Source organism: Camponotus vicinus, unplaced genomic scaffold (assembly GCF_025532165.1).
Source record: "Camponotus vicinus isolate PSW18456_S1 unplaced genomic scaffold, iyCamVici1.0 SCAF_4, whole genome shotgun sequence".
Taxonomy (NCBI): Eukaryota; Metazoa; Arthropoda; class Insecta; order Hymenoptera; family Formicidae; genus Camponotus; species Camponotus vicinus.
Window position 1 is genome coordinate 10150225 of NW_028141976.1, and position 16755 is coordinate 10166979.

The 16755-nt window shown below is 40.8% G+C and overlaps 3 protein-coding genes and 1 long non-coding RNA gene across 4 annotated transcripts; 3 read left to right on the forward strand and 1 right to left on the reverse strand.

Moving 5' to 3' along the window:
- Nucleotides 1-3334: 3334 nt before the first annotated feature.
- On the reverse strand, nucleotides 3335-3995 carry LOC145970767 (uncharacterized). Its single transcript, XM_083097704.1, has one exon. The coding sequence runs from the start codon at nucleotides 3971-3973 to the stop codon at nucleotides 3347-3349; it is 627 nt and encodes a 208-aa protein (XP_082953830.1). The 5' UTR covers nucleotides 3974-3995; the 3' UTR covers nucleotides 3335-3346.
- A 667-nt stretch (nucleotides 3996-4662) lies between these two features.
- On the forward strand, nucleotides 4663-6389 carry LOC145970836 (uncharacterized). Its single transcript, XM_083097842.1, has one exon. It carries the CDS (start codon nucleotides 5519-5521, stop codon nucleotides 6215-6217), a length of 699 nt encoding a protein of 232 aa, XP_082953968.1. The 5' UTR covers nucleotides 4663-5518; the 3' UTR covers nucleotides 6218-6389.
- A 2369-nt stretch (nucleotides 6390-8758) lies between these two features.
- LOC145970791 (uncharacterized) lies at nucleotides 8759-10736 on the forward strand. Its single transcript, XM_083097770.1, has 2 exons — nucleotides 8759-9726; nucleotides 9808-10736. Exons 1-2 carry the CDS (start codon nucleotides 9620-9622, stop codon nucleotides 10367-10369), a joined length of 669 nt encoding a protein of 222 aa, XP_082953896.1. The 5' UTR covers nucleotides 8759-9619; the 3' UTR covers nucleotides 10370-10736.
- A 542-nt stretch (nucleotides 10737-11278) lies between these two features.
- Nucleotides 11279-11638, forward strand: LOC145970792 (uncharacterized). Its single transcript, XR_014438612.1, has 2 exons — nucleotides 11279-11409; nucleotides 11507-11638. It is a non-coding gene; the product is annotated as an uncharacterized LOC145970792 (long non-coding RNA).
- The last annotated feature ends 5117 nt before the right edge of the window (nucleotides 11639-16755 follow it).

Below are 16755 nucleotides of genomic sequence, written 5' to 3' on the forward strand. Positions count from 1 at the left end.
GATACACGTGGGATGCCATGTTAAAGCATACAAAGATTACATTCGAATTGCTTACCGACATCGACATGGTCATGTTTATCGAACGCGGTATACGCGGTGGTCTGAGTCAGTGTTCCAACAGATACGCGCGCGCTAATAACAAGTACATGCAACAATCGTACGATCCATCGAAACCATCGTCGTACTTGATGTATTTCGATGTAAATAATTTGTACGGATGGGCAATGTGTCAACCGTTGCCCTATGCCGATTTTCGATGGGTCGACGACGTGTCGAATTTTGACGTAGCATCGATCGCGTTAGATTCGCCTACGGGTTATATCCTCGAAGTCGATCTCGAGTATCCGCAACATCTTCACGATACGCACATTGACCTACCGTTTTGCCCGACACGCGACAAGCCGCCCGGCAAGCGGCAAGACAAACTCCTCGCAACGCTATACGATAAGAAGCGTTACGTGATACACTACCGTAACCTACAGCAATGTACGCGACACGACCTTCGCGTTACAAAAATACATCGCATATTACAATTTACACAATCTCCGTGGCTTCGCAGTTATATCGAATTAAATACACAGTTTAGAACACTTGCGAAAAATGATTTTGAAAAAAATTTATATAAACTGATGAATAACGCGGTATTTGATAAGACGATGGAAAATGTGCGTAATCGTGTCGATGTAAAATTATTAACAAAGTGGGACGGACGATACGGAGCAGAAGCAATGATAGCGAAACCAAATTTTCATAGTAGAAGCGTCTTTTCGGAAAATTTGGTTGCCATAGAATTACGCAAACTTGAAGTGAAATTTTATAAACCAATCTATGTCGGCATGTGCATACTCGACATTTCTAAAACGTGCTTGTACGAATTTCATCATGAGTACATGTCACCGCTATATCGTGATAAATGCCGGGTAATGTACACCGACACAGACAGTCTTATATACCACATTGAGTGCGAAGATGTCTATGAAAATATGAAACATGATATCGCTAGTTTCGATACGAGCGATTATCCAATTGATAACGCGTACGGTATACCGCTCGTGAATAAAAAAGTACCGGGTTTAATGAAAGATGAAAATAACGGCGCGATAATGACCGAATTCGTCGGGCTTAGAGCAAAAATGTATGCGATGAGAGTGGACGGGAAAAAGGATACGAAGAAGGTTAAAGGTGTCAAAAGTAACGTTGTTGCGAGAACGATAATATTCGACGATTACACGCAGTGTCTGAATGACGAAATAGAAATGACACGACAGCAATCTTGCATAAGATCGAAATTGCACAAAGTGTATACCGTCCGCGAGACGAAAATTGCTCTGAGTCCGTACGATGACAAGCGGTATATCGTACCTGATTCGACCGACACATTACCATGGGGACATTATAGGATACCCTTATAATATAATATATATAATGTAATGTAATATAGTATGTGATATAATGTCAGATATTATTTTTGTATATGTATCTCATATGTATATGTATTTCATATATTGTATTATATACGATTATTGGAAAGGATGTATTAATAAAGATTTTTGTATTTTTATATATTTCATGTATATTTTTTATATGTTGTACATATTTTTTCTTAAATTTAAAAATAAATACAATTTGTATGAATTAAATCACATTGTCCTTATGTATCCAAGAATTGTGCGAATTGTCAAATCCCAACCATTTCACGTAAACCTCGTTATCCCTCCTACGCAGTATTTTCTCCACGAGATACACGTCCGGATAATTCGCGCGATGCAACTCGTACTCGTAGAACGCTCCAGCAATAGATTTTTTGCGATAATCCTCCAGTAGATAGCTTACGGGATTAGTATGTTGTACTTTTGCAATTTTAAACACTTCGGTTGTCCAATTTGGCGTGTAACCTTTCTCGAAAACTGTCTTGTACTTGCTAACGCGTACCGAGTCACCTACTTTGAATTTCGCCGGACCCGCGATATTTACATGGTTGTACACAGTAGCCAAGAGTCTTTCAGCGATCGCGGGAGTAACGTCGACGGGTCGCATACCGATCGTTCGATGCTTGCGCGCGTTGTAATCCGATACGAGTCGCGGCAACGCGCTGATCCACTTGTAAGATCCGTTCAGCGTAAACATCTTCCACATGTCGTTTTTCAGCGTGCGATTGAATCGCTCAACGATCGATGCCTTCAATACCGAATATGTAGAATAGTGATTGATGTCATGTTTCCGCATGAGCCGTTGCACGTCAGCGTTATAAAATTCCTTCCCCATATCAGTCTGTAAGTTTTTCGGACATCTTTTGCTATCTTGAATTATCTCGGCGATAGCGTCAGCTGTCTCGCTTCCACCTTTACTCTTGAGTGGTATGGCCCACGCGTGCTTGCTCAACGCATCTATGACTGTGAGTATGTAGTGGTAACCTCTGTTGAAACGAGAGTACGGACGCATCTCGACAATGTCAGCTTGCCACAGGTCATCGTATCCCCGCACTATGACGTGTCTTCGGGGAAAATTTTTTCTCGCCGGCGCGTGCAATTCGTTCACCAACTGCCGTTTCTCTAAACTATGTTGTTTCTTCACTTCCTCGGTTATTCCCGATCGCCGATCCATCGTTGTTTCGATTCGTCGATCAAACGATGTGTGCCTCGAGTATCACCGTGCGTTTTATCATTCGTTGCTAGACGTTCCTGGCCCGTTCGATAGCCGTTCAAAGCTGTTCGATAGCCGTTCATAGCCGTTCGATAGCCGTTCATAGCTGTTCGATAGCCATTCATAGCTGTTCGATAGCCGTTCCCAACCCGTTCGATAAACCTTTGTAGATGCTCATAGCTGTTCGATAACCGTTCTAGCTGTTCGATAGCCGTTCCCAACCCGTTCGATAAACCTTTGTAGATGTTTAATAATTGTACAATAGCCGTTCCTAAACCGTTCACTACAGCCGCTCATTACAGGTTGATAGCCGTTTCTGAATTAGTGTTAATCGCACGCCGAAGCTCGTTTATCGCAGTCTGCAAAGCTCGCACATCCTTCTCGAACGCAGTCAGCTTCTCGTCTGATTCTTTCTGCTGATTCTTCAACGTTTTAACGCATTGTTCCACGTACAGTTTGTTGACTGCATCGGTATCAGCCTCAGGTTGCGCTACACGGCGAATCTTGCGCGACCTCGCGTCATAGTACGTAGCGACGCGACACAGAGCGTTTTGACGCAAGTAACTTGTCACCGATTTACCCCAATGATCGCTAGTTCTAATTGCTTCATTTCTCTGTTCGAATAATCCAAATTTGTTGATGGGCATTTTTTTTCTCGATGCGAGTGACGTCGATCGACTGATTAGTTTCGTCGAGACACCGTTTAATTTATAATAAGGCCGACTTCGCGAAGTTCCTCTATAATCGACAGGATCTCGTTGTCGTGAGCGTTGTGGCCAGCTCGGCGCGAAGCGTCGAGCAATCGTAGACGATCCACTAGCTCGTTGGGATCGTCCCAGTGCACGTAATCGATCTTATTGTCGGTTAGCGTCATCGCGCGAGGCATGAATACTCCCGTACCGCATTTTTTCTTTTTCAATTCGATCGACATCAACGGTGCAATTATGTGTTTATACTTGTATCCCCTGTTGCTCTTTAATTGACCTTGCGCATCATATTGACGTTTATGCGCACTCGTCGCCATTAATATGTTCTTATATTTTTGCATATCGTCCTCAGTGTATATGTCATCATCGGGAATTCTCTTGAAGATCAACTCGTATAATCCAGGTGTACCAATGTACCTCACTTTGTCTATGATTATAGAGTCATCTGCGCCGATGTCGAATCGTTTGTTACCGAGCCACATTTTATTCTCGTCGAAATAGACACCGTACACGTGATCGATCTGGTTTTTTTTATCGCCACTAAGGAGAGCGCCCATGTACTTTTGTGCCAGTGGCCCGAAGTGCTCTCGTAACATTTTTTGACCTTCCAACGTTTGTAACATGTTTCGAACAGATGGTGATTCGAGCGGGTTGCTCGTGGTTTCGAAAACATTTTCGATTGCGAGTGATTCGGGTATCGTGGGTTGTACGATTCTCGTTGTCGCGGACGGTGTGGAGGTTATCAGCGGTTCATCCGATGTATGCGGTGTCGATAAACGATTCGCCTTCAATCGTTGTCTCTTTTTCGGTGTCATATCCTCCTCCTCCTCCTCCTCCTCTTCCTCTTCCTCCTTGTACCGCTTGATGGGTAACGTTTTAATTATAGCGTCAGCGTTACTCTCCGGCTCGTTTTTCACCGCGATTAAGCTAGAGTTGTCGACGATTTTTTGTAGTGGCTCGATAATAGGCCTAAAATGGGCCTTGACCGCGATATCGTCGTCGATCTTACCGGTCTTCAAAGCGCGATGTTTCTTGCGGATCGATTCGCTCGTTTTCTCAATCTCCCTCGCAATCTTTTCACGCTCGCGAATATTATCGTTTTCAGCCATGTCGACAGAGTGTGTCGGCAACGACTAATCGTTTTGCGGTATCGCGAACACGTTAAATCCTTTTCTGTATCGCCCGTTCGTAAATGAGCTGTCCTTATCTATCACTAGGAATCCATACTTTTGTTGCCAACAAGTACGACATAATTCACTGAAATCCCCGTACGACATGTCGGTATTCACGTGATCGTTGTACACGTGTTTCAAGTTGGTACCGTCCTGTTTAAACAAGATCAGCAGGTTCGCGTTGTCGCGTATAAGATGTTTTGGTATTCTCGCGTACGTCTGACAGAGATAGAAGCAGTCGACGTTCGAGTGACGACCCATTGAGAAGTACTCTCTTATCGTATTTTGCTTGTCGCACGCCACGTCATCGAAGACGAAAATCGAGTTTGGACGTGCCTCGCTCGGTGGAATGACGTCACTGTTATTGGAGAACGTAAAATAACCGATTTCGTCAATCGGCGTCAACAAATTCTCCAGATATCGATATTTCGGCTGTTGCAGCGACTTCGAGTACACGTACACGTTCTCGAAACGTACACCATGCGGACTTTCCAGTAGACTTATCAGAACGTTGGTTTTACCACAATTCGAGGGGCCGCAAACGATCGCGCGTATAGTAGTCGGTAGCATCGTACCATGCCTGCGCATCTCCGCGTTGTCCTCCATTGATCGTAATCTGTCGTCGCAATTTGTCACGCATATCGTCAAAGGTTGTCGTACGAATCTCATTTTTTCAACACTGCTGATTGGATCGAACGCCTGCCTATTTATAGGTGCGCGAAATCACGAGTCGCTCAGTAGAGAAAAAATGTTCATCCTGCTAACAAATCCTTCCGATATTCGCGATTTGAGCGTCGAACAGCTACAATTTGTGTCGAAAGCAGTTCTATTGAGAACGTGCGGTGATTACGTCCACTACGTGTGGGACAAACTTCCGGAACACATAAAAGCGGATCCGGAGGTTCAGACGTATCGTCGCTGTTACGAACACTACAATCAGCCGTGTCAGGAAACGCACATCGACGGTCCGGCGCCGTTGATAAAGAATTGCGGCGAATGTCAACGAAAATAGGTAGAGGCCTATTAAATCACGCGATAAACGCACTTCCAATCGAATTCCATATTCCCGGCTATCAGTTTTGCGGACCAGGCACGCGGTTGCAAAAGCGATTAGTCAGAGGCGATCGAGGTGTCAACCCATTGGACGCGGCGTGTCGCGAACACGATATAGCATACTCTCGGAGCAACGATCTCACCGAGAGACACGCGGCGGATAGGATACTCGCTGAGAAAGCGCGGAATCGCATCGTTGCGAAAGATTCGACTCTCGGTGAGAGAGCCGCCGCCACAACTGTCTGGGCAGCGATGAAAGCCAAGACGAAGCTCGGTATGGGTCTGAAGACGAAGACGAAGAAAAAAACGGTGAAGAAACGGATACTTCCGGTAGCGAAATGCGGCGGTGTATTGCCGATTCTACCAATGTTGGGTGCGCTCGGATCCCTGATCGGTGGAGCGGCTGGTGTAGCGAAAGTGGTGAACGACGGAAAAGCCGCGCAACGTCAGTTGCAAGAGATGCTACGTCACAATCGCGCCATGGAAGGTCACGGATTATATCTCGCTCCTTACAAATACGGACGAGGAGCCTCAACAAGGAGAAAAAAAAAACGTCAAAGAGACGCTAAAAATGCCGCAGGGCGCAACTACCAACGTACAATTGCTACAATTGGCAAAACGTATGCGCATTCCATATTTTAGAGGTGTTTTCATGCGCGACTCTTTACCGATCGGTGGTATATATCGAAACGAGAGCGGCATCGTAAATTTGGATAGCGTCGAAGGACCAGGTACTCATTGGGTAGCGTATGCAAAGAGGGGGAATCGCGCTATATATTTCGACAGTTTCGGCAATCTTCGACCGCCGAATGAATTGGTGTGATATCTCGGACGAAACGTAACGAAGATACAGTACAATTACACACCTGTTCAAACTTACGATCAGAGCATCTGCGGACAATTGTGCTTGCAGTTTCTTCGAACGGTCGATGCATGTGAATTTAAAGACAGATATTGCGCTATTTAACTCAGTATTCGTTAAACAGTTTCGTCGACATGTCTATGACATTCACGTTGACTGGGAAGAGTAGCGTTCTCACGGCAAACTTCTTTCCCACCGTAGATTTGAGCGACGGCGAATACGAGCTCGGTCTAACGGATTTTGAGACTTATCACACGATACCGAATGTGAATTCCTCGAATAATAAATTTTACTTTGGCAAAGACGACGAAGAAATTACGATTCCCGAGGGATCGTATGAGTTGCAAAATATACATGAATTTTTGAAACATGCAATTTCACGGAAACATCGCGATGAGAAACACATTGACGGCGATGACTATGAAGATGATGATGAATATCCGATAGTGCTCCGCGCTAATTACAATACAATGAGGAGCGAGATCAAATGTGCCTACAGAATAAACTTTACCAAACCCGTCAACATTGGATCGCTGCTAGGATTCTCGAATCGTATTCTCGAGCCGCGAAAATGGTACGAATCAAACATGCCGATTAACATTCTCAACGTGAATATTATCCGTATAGAGTGTAACGTGACCGCGGGTGCGTACAACAACGGCATACTCGTTCATACGATACATGAATTTTCACCGAGGGTACCACCGGGATATAAGATATCGGAAACGCCTGCACAGATCATTTACCTGCCGATCATCGCGCGGAGTATTACGGATTTAACGTTACGCGTTGTCGACCAGAACGGACGATTGCTCGATTTTCGAGGAGAAGAGATCACCGTAAGATTGCATGTACGTATGCGACGTATGAGATGCTCGTATTGAACGGATCGAAAGACGTGACAGGTAACGCAATCTTTACGAGACCAGCAACACCACCACCAACAACAACAACAACAACAACAACAACGTCGACGTTTGCTAATATCAAATCATCCAAGAAAAAGAAACTCAGCGCATCGAACGTTGCGTTTTTACAATCTTTGGGATTTGCGGTGCGAAACAGCTGAACGATGACCGACATTCTCAACATCGGTGATGAACCGATCTTTGACAATCGTATCGTCAAGATCGAGACTCACACGTATAACCCGTTCGCCAATACAACGTTCGGACACAGTGACGAGATAAGAATACCCATACAACAACAGGATCTGTATACGCTGCCGTACGAGAGTTTCCTATACATCGAGGGACAACTAACGAAAAACAGAGCAACAGTTGAAGGAGAAAGTGATGTGATACTGGGACATAATTGCGTCGCATTCATGTTCGATGAGATTCGATACGAACTCGATGGCGTTGAGATTGATCGCAATAGAAACGTAGGAATAACTACTATGCTCAAAAACTATGTAACGGTATCATCCGATAGAATTGTGATTATGAAAAACGCCGGCTGGGAGCCGCCGACCTATTCGCATGGACATTTCAATTTTTGCGTACCGCTCCACATGTTATTGGGATTTTGCGAGGATTATAAACGAGTGGTGATTAACGCTCGTCACGAATTGATCTTAATACGATCGCGCAACGATAATAATTGTCTGGTTGGAAGTTCAACGCTGGAGCCTGTGATGACCATATTCAAGATACAATGGCGAATGCCTCACGTGCTGTTGAGCGAGATCGAAAAACTGTCGATGCTGCGTGCTCTGGAAAGCGGACGATATCTCAGCATGGGTTTTCGCTCGTGGGATCTGTACGAGTATCCGCTATTGCAGCTTACAACGAAGCATTCGTGGGCCATTAAGACCTCGACTCAGCTGGAGAATCCACGCTACGTTGTCTTCGCCCTGCAAACAGGCCGGAAGAATGCCTTGTCTAAGAATGTATCTCAATTCGACGACTGCAAATTGATCAATGTGAAACTCTATCTGAACTCGGAATGTTATCCGTACGACGATATGAACCTGGATTTCGATAAAAACAGATGGTCCATTCTGTACGACACGTACGCGCGCTTCTGCAAGAAACTATTACGGATACGAGTATCTCGAGCCGAGTCTCTCCGTCTATACGTTTCAAGAACTCGGTCCGTTCGTGATTATCGATTGTTCTCGACAAAACGAATCGGTCAAGAGCGCAACGGTGGATGTGAGATTGGAATTCGAATGTAAAGAGAACGTACCGGCGAATACTACTGCGTACTGTCTCATCATACACGATCGTGTGATCCAGTACAATCCGTTGACCAACGTTGTACGCAAAATCACCTAAGCGATAACATCGACACAAGAGAGGGGAGGAGGAAGAGGAGGATATAAATCAAAGTGCTGCGAGATGATTTTAGAGTTTGCCATTCCTCTCGACTGACGTATCGAAGAGAGAAAGAGAGAGATCTCGTCATGTCTATACCAACGTTTGTGGATCTGCAAGGATTTATTGTCGGGAGAAATTTTGTCGTGAAAGAAGCGGCAGTCCTGAGGAAGGGATATGTTCTCTCGCATTATTTTTTCGCAAGTCCTGTACCGTGGAGCGTGCTAACAAAATCTGAGCGATGTCAAGTCTCATGGGTGATTAGAAATCATCACGGATTACAATGGGAAGACGGAAACGTTCCGTATGGCTTGGCTCAGCGTGTAATTACAACAGCTATCGTTGGTACGATACACGAAGAAGAAGAAGAAGAATCGTCTGTCGTGTACGTTAAAGGACTTGAAAAGCGAAAATGGTTGACCGATATACTAGGCGATGTGGGAAACGGCTATATTATTGAAACTTTGGATGCTGACTATGAAGATATTGATTCTCTAAATAAATTAGATATTACCAATAGTATGCGATGTGGAAAACATGTTAAGAATTGTGCATTACAAAATGTATTTAAAATATTTAACTGGTGGTCGCAACGCCTGAAAGAATTGCAAGAAAATAAAATATGTAAACATTAATATGTTTTATCTCTTATTTCCCCTCCCTAAACCTTTCCATGCGTTTCTAAGAATTTTTTGTCTGAGCGTTATCTCCCCTTCTCCTAAAACTCAAAACGTTAGAAGTATTAATCCCTCCACCACATTATACTTTTGGAAGATGAGCGTCATCTATACTCGGTTATTTCTTATACGATCAGTGTCGCGTTAACACCGCTCTCGTGGTTCACTTTTCATAACTCCCAGAGAAATGTACTACGTCGAAAGAAGCAGCAGCGGCAGCGGCGTCGGAAGACGCGTGAATAATTACGTATCGAGTCGTGATAAAACTCGATCGTTTGAGAACAAATGTGACGAGTAAGTTTTTCGTTTAACTTCTTTCTATTTTTATATTTTTACAAATTGTATTACTATTATTTAATTTTAATTTTTCTGTAGCATTTCGTTGGAACGTCGTGCGGTTCGTATACTAGGTAGACGATACGCATTGACAGCTACGGGATTCAAATTCCTCGACATTGGTATCAACGTGGGTCCACCGAGTTACGTGGAGATTGCCATAGGAGATCATCGAGGAAAGGAACTAATATTATCTCTCGAAACGTGGAAGGGACTCTACGAGCAACGTCGTAATATTCAAAATTTCCTTCGGAACGACTCTAAAGATGACTTCAATTTCATAAGCGTTGGACCGCTAACAGTGAGAGTTCGTACGATTAACGACGTCAAACTCATAAGTCTCGAATCTTCAAACGTATGCTTGATGATGGTCGAATCGACGTTACATCGTATGTTCGATCTCGATCACTGCATAGATGTAACTTTTGATCGATTGGATAAAATTATCCAAACAGTTGATGTCAAGTTTACGCAATTCTCCAATATCGCGTCCACTGTAATAAATCCGAAAGAAGTATCAAATGTAATACGCGCGAGTGCTGCTTTCAACAAGCATCAACTCGTCGATTGCGAACTGGCAGCTTTAGTTTTTAGTCCATAGTACGTAAGAAAAATATATAAAATATAAATAAAGAGTTTTAAGTCAAAATCATGACGTAATTTCTTCGCACGCATTTCCATCCACCCAATCCTTCAAAGAATATTTCTATTTATATTGTTTGTTAACTGGTAATATTGTATACTTGCGATAATACAGAGATGACAGAGAGAGATAAAAGGGATAAAGAGAGAAAGAGAGAGGGATATTCAGAGATTGTTGGAGGCACAAAAGAAAAATTCTTTTGTAACTGAACCTAGGGTTGAAAATGTGTTGTTATCTCGCTATGATTCATAGATTGCTCGAAAACGTCGGACCCCGAAATATTTCAAAAAATGTGTTGTTATCTACGTACTTCCATCCGCCCAATTCTCCAAAGAATACTTCTATTTATATTGTGTATGTTAAAAAAAATATAATGAAGAGGACTCTGCTGCACTAGAGTATCATTTCTTTCGTTGCTCTTCTGTGTTTCGGTAGTCTGCTGCACTAGAGTATCATTTCTTTCGTTGCTCTTCTGTGTTTCGGTGGTTTTGTGCAATGGCTGAAGAAAACATAATTATCATCGACGACGATACGGATGATGATTACGATTGGATGGATCCAGTTGTGGCGGAGAGGATGGAGATAGAGAGAGAGGAGAGAGAGAGGAGAGAGATGGAAGATGATAATCTCTATGAATCAGACGAGGAAATAGAAATAGAACCCATAGCAGACAGTGATTATGAGAGTGATAGTAGTGATGAACTAATACACACTAAACATCGAAATTTAGACTTGACTGAAATAATGGCATTGGATCACACGAAGATATGTTGTATATCTTACTACTATGTGAAAGATGAGTCCAAATATTGTACCGAGTGCTTCTACAGATTATCATTCCTGTTCTTAGAAGCTGGTTTTGTTCGGGAACATAGATGCACATATTATGAACATTTGGAAAATATGTCATGCAAAGAGTGCAGAAGATCTTTGAATCAAATATTGGCCTGCAACATGTGCCCTATTTGCACAAATTAAAATAGATGATGGATAACATTGTAAGTATCTTAATTTATTATATATCAAAAGTATTTTAAAATAAATTATTAAAATAATTTAAACTAATGAAATGCGTATGTTTTCTTCTGTTTTCAGAAACGGCTTCCCCAACATAGCCCGACGGTCTATTTTATATATTATTATTATTATTATTTTTTTATATTGTATACTTTTTATTAAACACACACATTTAAATAAATTATATATATATTTTTAATTGTAACAAAATCATGACGTAATTTCTTCGCACGCATTTCCATCCACCCAATCCTTCAAAGAATACTTCTATTTATATTGTTTGTTAACTGGTAATATTGTATAATATCCCAAAAATGTGTTGTTATCTCGCTATGATTCACAGATTGCTCGAAAACGTCGGACCCCGAAATATCTCAAAATATAAGTTTATGACTAATATTGTATACTTGCGATAATACAGAATGAAAGAGAGATAAAAGGGATAAAGAGATAGATAGAGGGATAGAGGGATGGAGAGGGAGAGAGAGAGGGATAGAAATATAAAGGGATAAAGAGAGAGCGAGAGAGAGACCCAAAATCTTCTTCATAGGAATACCGCCATTTTTGTTTATACGTGCGTCCTCCGCCCCGCAGCCCCCGCGCCGCCGAAATTCCCGCGGTCCCGCGTGACGTCATCCCCCCTCCATCCTGCGTGACGTCATTCCCCCGCGCCGCTGAGATCCCCTCGCCCCTCACCCCCCTGAGATCCCTGCGTTAGAACTCTCCTAATGCTAACTACTCTCGATCTTATTCTCGTGTTGCTCTCGAATCATCGCAAAAATTTAAAAAACAGTTTTTTAAAAATGTTTGATTAATAGAAAATAGTCCACAGTATCTATCCGTAATAGTAAACATTGAATTGGTTCACAATGTTTTTTAATTTGAATCCTTTTAACTTTTGCCTCGTTGTTAATTACATCTATAGAATTTGAAATATAATGTACGCACAAAGCATGAATATATGTGACATGCATCCCGTTAATATAAACAGAAAAGCAGAAATCATCGCAAATAAATTGTTATATTTTTCTCTTTCTAAAAATATTTAAAATTAATTTAATGATTTGATGTCTCAAATTTCCTTATTTTATCTTTATTTATATCTTTGCTCTCTTCCTCTCTCTTACTTTTTCCTTCTTTTTTCGGTTTTGTATTCGATCTTCTTCTTTCGCCGATTTGTATTCGGCAGGACTGGCTTTCAGTCATTTAAAGGCATTTTTGCAAAAAATGCTCTTCATACTTTGTTATATGGAATTAGTGTAATATTATTAAAGAGCATAAATCAGATTATCTCAGCTATTATTGGTGATAGCGGTCATTTTACTCAGTAATATTTTATAAAATGTGTCTTATATTATAATATTATGTATGAGATAAAATAAGTAAAATATATATATATATTGTATATAAATATATATATATGTATATATATATATATACAGGGCGATCCTGAAAAACGTTATGTCTTTAAAATGACGTATTCCTGACACCATTCTAAGACAATTTTTCCTTTACCAAAATTTGATTTGAAGCGTAGTTTTTGAATTATGAGCAAAAATAGTTAGTAAATCACGCGTCGGGTACAGAAAGCAGGCAGGAGCGGCGCGGCGTGCCGCGAGCGCGGGCGCAGCTGACCGCCCGATGGGTGATTATCACCGCATGAGTCGCTAACTATTTTATCTTATAACATAAAATTATGCTTTAAATAAAATTTTGGTAAAGAAGAAAATGTCTTAGAATTATGTCAGAAATATGTGTTCCTTAAAATAACGTTATTTTAATAGTGAAAAGTTGTTCCGGATCGCCGGCCGTCCGACGTTGCAATCAGCTGATTGCTACACGCGATGTGTGTATGGCGGAGTGTGTGCGTAAGAGAGAGAGAGGGAGGGTAGGAGGGACAGACATTCATACACACGCACGCACTTTTTTTCTCGCTCCCTTTCTCTCTTTTACGCAACACTCATACACTCTCTCATTCAGTCTCTCACTCACACTCTCTCGGTCACTCACTCACTCACTCACCTGCTTACTCACTTGCTCACTCACCTTGTAGCAGCGTAGCGAATCTTCATGCTATGTATTGTTGTTATCTGCTGCACGGTTATGATTGCTAGAGATGCGCGACACATCGAAATTTTTTCGATTATTAGTCTCACACTCGATTGACACAATACAGATTACACGATAACGAGTTTACTGTTTATTCACTCACTATTGATTTATCGATACCAAAAATTACTTTCAAAGAAACGCGAATGCAAACAGCACATGACTCGACGCGAAGCGACGGACCGCGGAGACTGCGCGACCACAAGAGTTATGTTGCCAGAAACGCGACACGCGACATCTAACAAACGACTTGCGCGTGGCGCGTGATTGACGCGAGATAAGACGAACGATCGGCTAAAACCTTCGCATTGCGAATGCGGTAGAAAACATGAAACGTATAATGACATACTTAAAAAATTAATTATTTATTATAAATAATAACTATTTCTAATTATAATAAATAATTATTATTTTAAAAAGCATGTGTTGTACGTTATTACGTTTTCGAAATTATTGCATTCACGATGCGAAGATTTAAGTCAATCGCAAGAATAATGTAATTTTAATTACGTCGCGTGTCGCGTTTCTGGCAACATAACTCTTGTTGTCGCGCAGTCTCCGCGGTCCGTCGCTTCGCGTCGAGTCATGTGCTGTTTGCATTCGCGTTTCTTTGAAAGTAATTTTTGGTATCGATAAATCAATAGTGAGTGAATAAACAGTAAACTCGTTATCGTGTAATCTGTATTGTGTCAATCGAGTGTGAGACTAATAATCGAAAAAATTTCGATGTGTCGCGCATCTCTAGCAATCATAACCGTGCAGCAGATAACAACAATACATAGCATGAAGATTCGCTACGCTGCTACAAGGTGAGTGAGCAAGTGAGTAAGCAGGTGAGTGAGTGAGTGAGTGACCAAGAGAGTGTGAGTGAGAGACTGAATGAGAGAGTGTATGAGTGTTGCGTAAAAGAGAGAAAGGGAGCGAGAAAAAAAGTGCGTGCGTGTGTATGAATGTCTGTCCCTCCTACCCTCCCTCTCTCTCTCTTACGCACACACTCCGCCATACACACATCGCGTGTAGCAATCAGCTGATTGCAACGTCGGACGGCCGGCGATCCGGAACAACTTTTCATTATTAAAATAACGTTATTTTAAGGAACACGTATTTCTGACGTAATTCTAAGACATTTTCTTCTTTACCAAAATTTTATTTAAAGCATAATTTTATGTTATAAGATAAAATAGTTAGCTGCGCCCGCGCTCGCGGCACGCCGCGCCGCTCCTGCCTGCCTTCTGTACCCGACGCGTGATTTACTAACTATTTTTGCTCATAATTCAAAAACTACGCTTCAAATCAAATTTTGGTAAAGGAAAAATTGTCTTAGAATGGTGTCAGGAATACGTCATTTTAAAGACATAACGTTTTTCAGGATCGCCCTGTATATATATATATATATATATATATATATATATATATATATATGTATGTATGGTTAAAAATATCTGAGTTTAACAAGAATCTTTTTCACTTTTCGTAAGTTTCACATCTTAAGAATAAATATAATATACTAGTTATGTGTTTTATTGCAGATAAATAGGAAAAACTATAATGTGTAAAAATGTACCATTATTATTTGTTTTTCAGTGAAATCTTACTGTCAGAGAAACATAAGACGGACAAGCAAAGTACGAGTGTTTTACTGAAGACCAATAAAACACTGATTATCGATGAAATCGACGATTTGCTTCGGTTTAGGAGAATATGTTATTTTATTTTTTTATTTTTGATTCTTTTATTCTTTTTTCTTATACAATTATTTATTTTGTGTACTCTAAATAATTTTATCTATTTAATATAATTTAATTAAGAGGTAAATTAATTGAATCTTTTAATCGTCATCACAAATATACAGGGTGATTCTAAATAACTTTATGCTTTTGCAAAAACATAATCTTGACCGAATTCTAAGACGATTTTTCCTTTGGCAAAATTTCGTCCGAAGCTTAGTTTTTGAATTATTAAAGGAAGTAGTTAACGTATGACGGGTCGAATACAAGAAGCAGGCAAGGGTGACGCGATTCACCGTCAGACGCGGGTGCTTACGCGGGGCGCCTGCTGCGATCAGCTGGTCGCTATACACATACATACACACATGCGAACACATACATTCTCTCTCTGTCTGTCTGTCTGTCTGTCTCTCTCTTTCTCTCTCTCTCTCCCCCCCTCTCTCGCTCATTCGCTCACTCACCTGTTTTTTTTTTTTTTTTTTTTTTTTTACGAGAGAGGGGAAAATGCATTTTATGCATACCCACCGGTCGATCCAGTGAGTTATGTGGGACTCGAGTACCAAGTCGAATTACCAACTCGGTACTCCCTACCCACTAAAAACCCCTCTCTTTTCACGAATTTCCTTTGACACACTGTCCCTCTGACTTCCCGAGATCTGTTTTCACATAACGTCAAAAAGTAGTTATTATTACCTTGTTCGATGACTTTTGATGTATTGCTGTAATTGCTTGAAGGAGAAATTTTCCGATAGATCGTACGTTCTCAAATTTAACGTAGATATCACGTTGCAAAAGACAAGAAATCCACACTAAATTATTAACTGAAAGTTTTTCTCCTTTCATGAACTGTATTCTTGTATAAACTTTAACGTAATCACATTTATTTACTCACTCGATGAGACGAGAAATTTACTAATGACTCTCACTAATCACTATTAATTACTGTCGAATAATAACTGTTAGCGATTAAAAATCACTCGATGAAAGAAACACGCGCGGACACGTTACTACACGACGCGACGACGCGACAATGCGACGATAATTACTCGGCGATTGCAAGCAGTTTTTTGTCATGGTAGGTTGCGGTAGGTTAAGGTACTACTGGCGCAATCGAACGCAATCATGTGTTCGATTGAAGAATGCGGTAAACATAATAAACATTTAACATATTAATATTATTATTATCATGAAGGTGTGTGATATCCATACATCGTATATCTATTTAAAGATTAATTAGATTAAATAAGTGTTTTTAAAATATTTATTACTTTTACTATTATCATATAAAATATTAATATTAAATATTTATTTAAGATAATAGTAAAAGTAATAAATATTTTAAAAACACTTATTTAATCTAATTAATTTTTAAATAGATATCATACGATGTATGGATATCACACACATTCATGATAATAATAATACTAATATGTTAAATGTTTATTATGTTTACCGCATTCTTCAATCGAACACATGATCGCGTTCGATAGC

Bases quoted from the DNA above. Each gene is read 5' to 3' on its own strand.
- LOC145970767 (XM_083097704.1), bottom strand. From the start codon at position 3,973: ATGTTACAAACGTTGGAAGGTCAAAAAATGTTACGAGAGCACTTCGGG.
- LOC145970836 (XM_083097842.1), top strand. From the start codon at position 5,519: ATGTCAACGAAAATAGGTAGAGGCCTATTAAATCACGCGATAAACGCA.
- LOC145970791 (XM_083097770.1), top strand. From the start codon at position 9,620: ATGTACTACGTCGAAAGAAGCAGCAGCGGCAGCGGCGTCGGAAGACGC. The intron at 9,727-9,807 runs GTAAGTTTTTCG...ATTTTTCTGTAG, and splicing joins TTTGAGAACAAATGTGACGA to CATTTCGTTGGAACGTCGTG.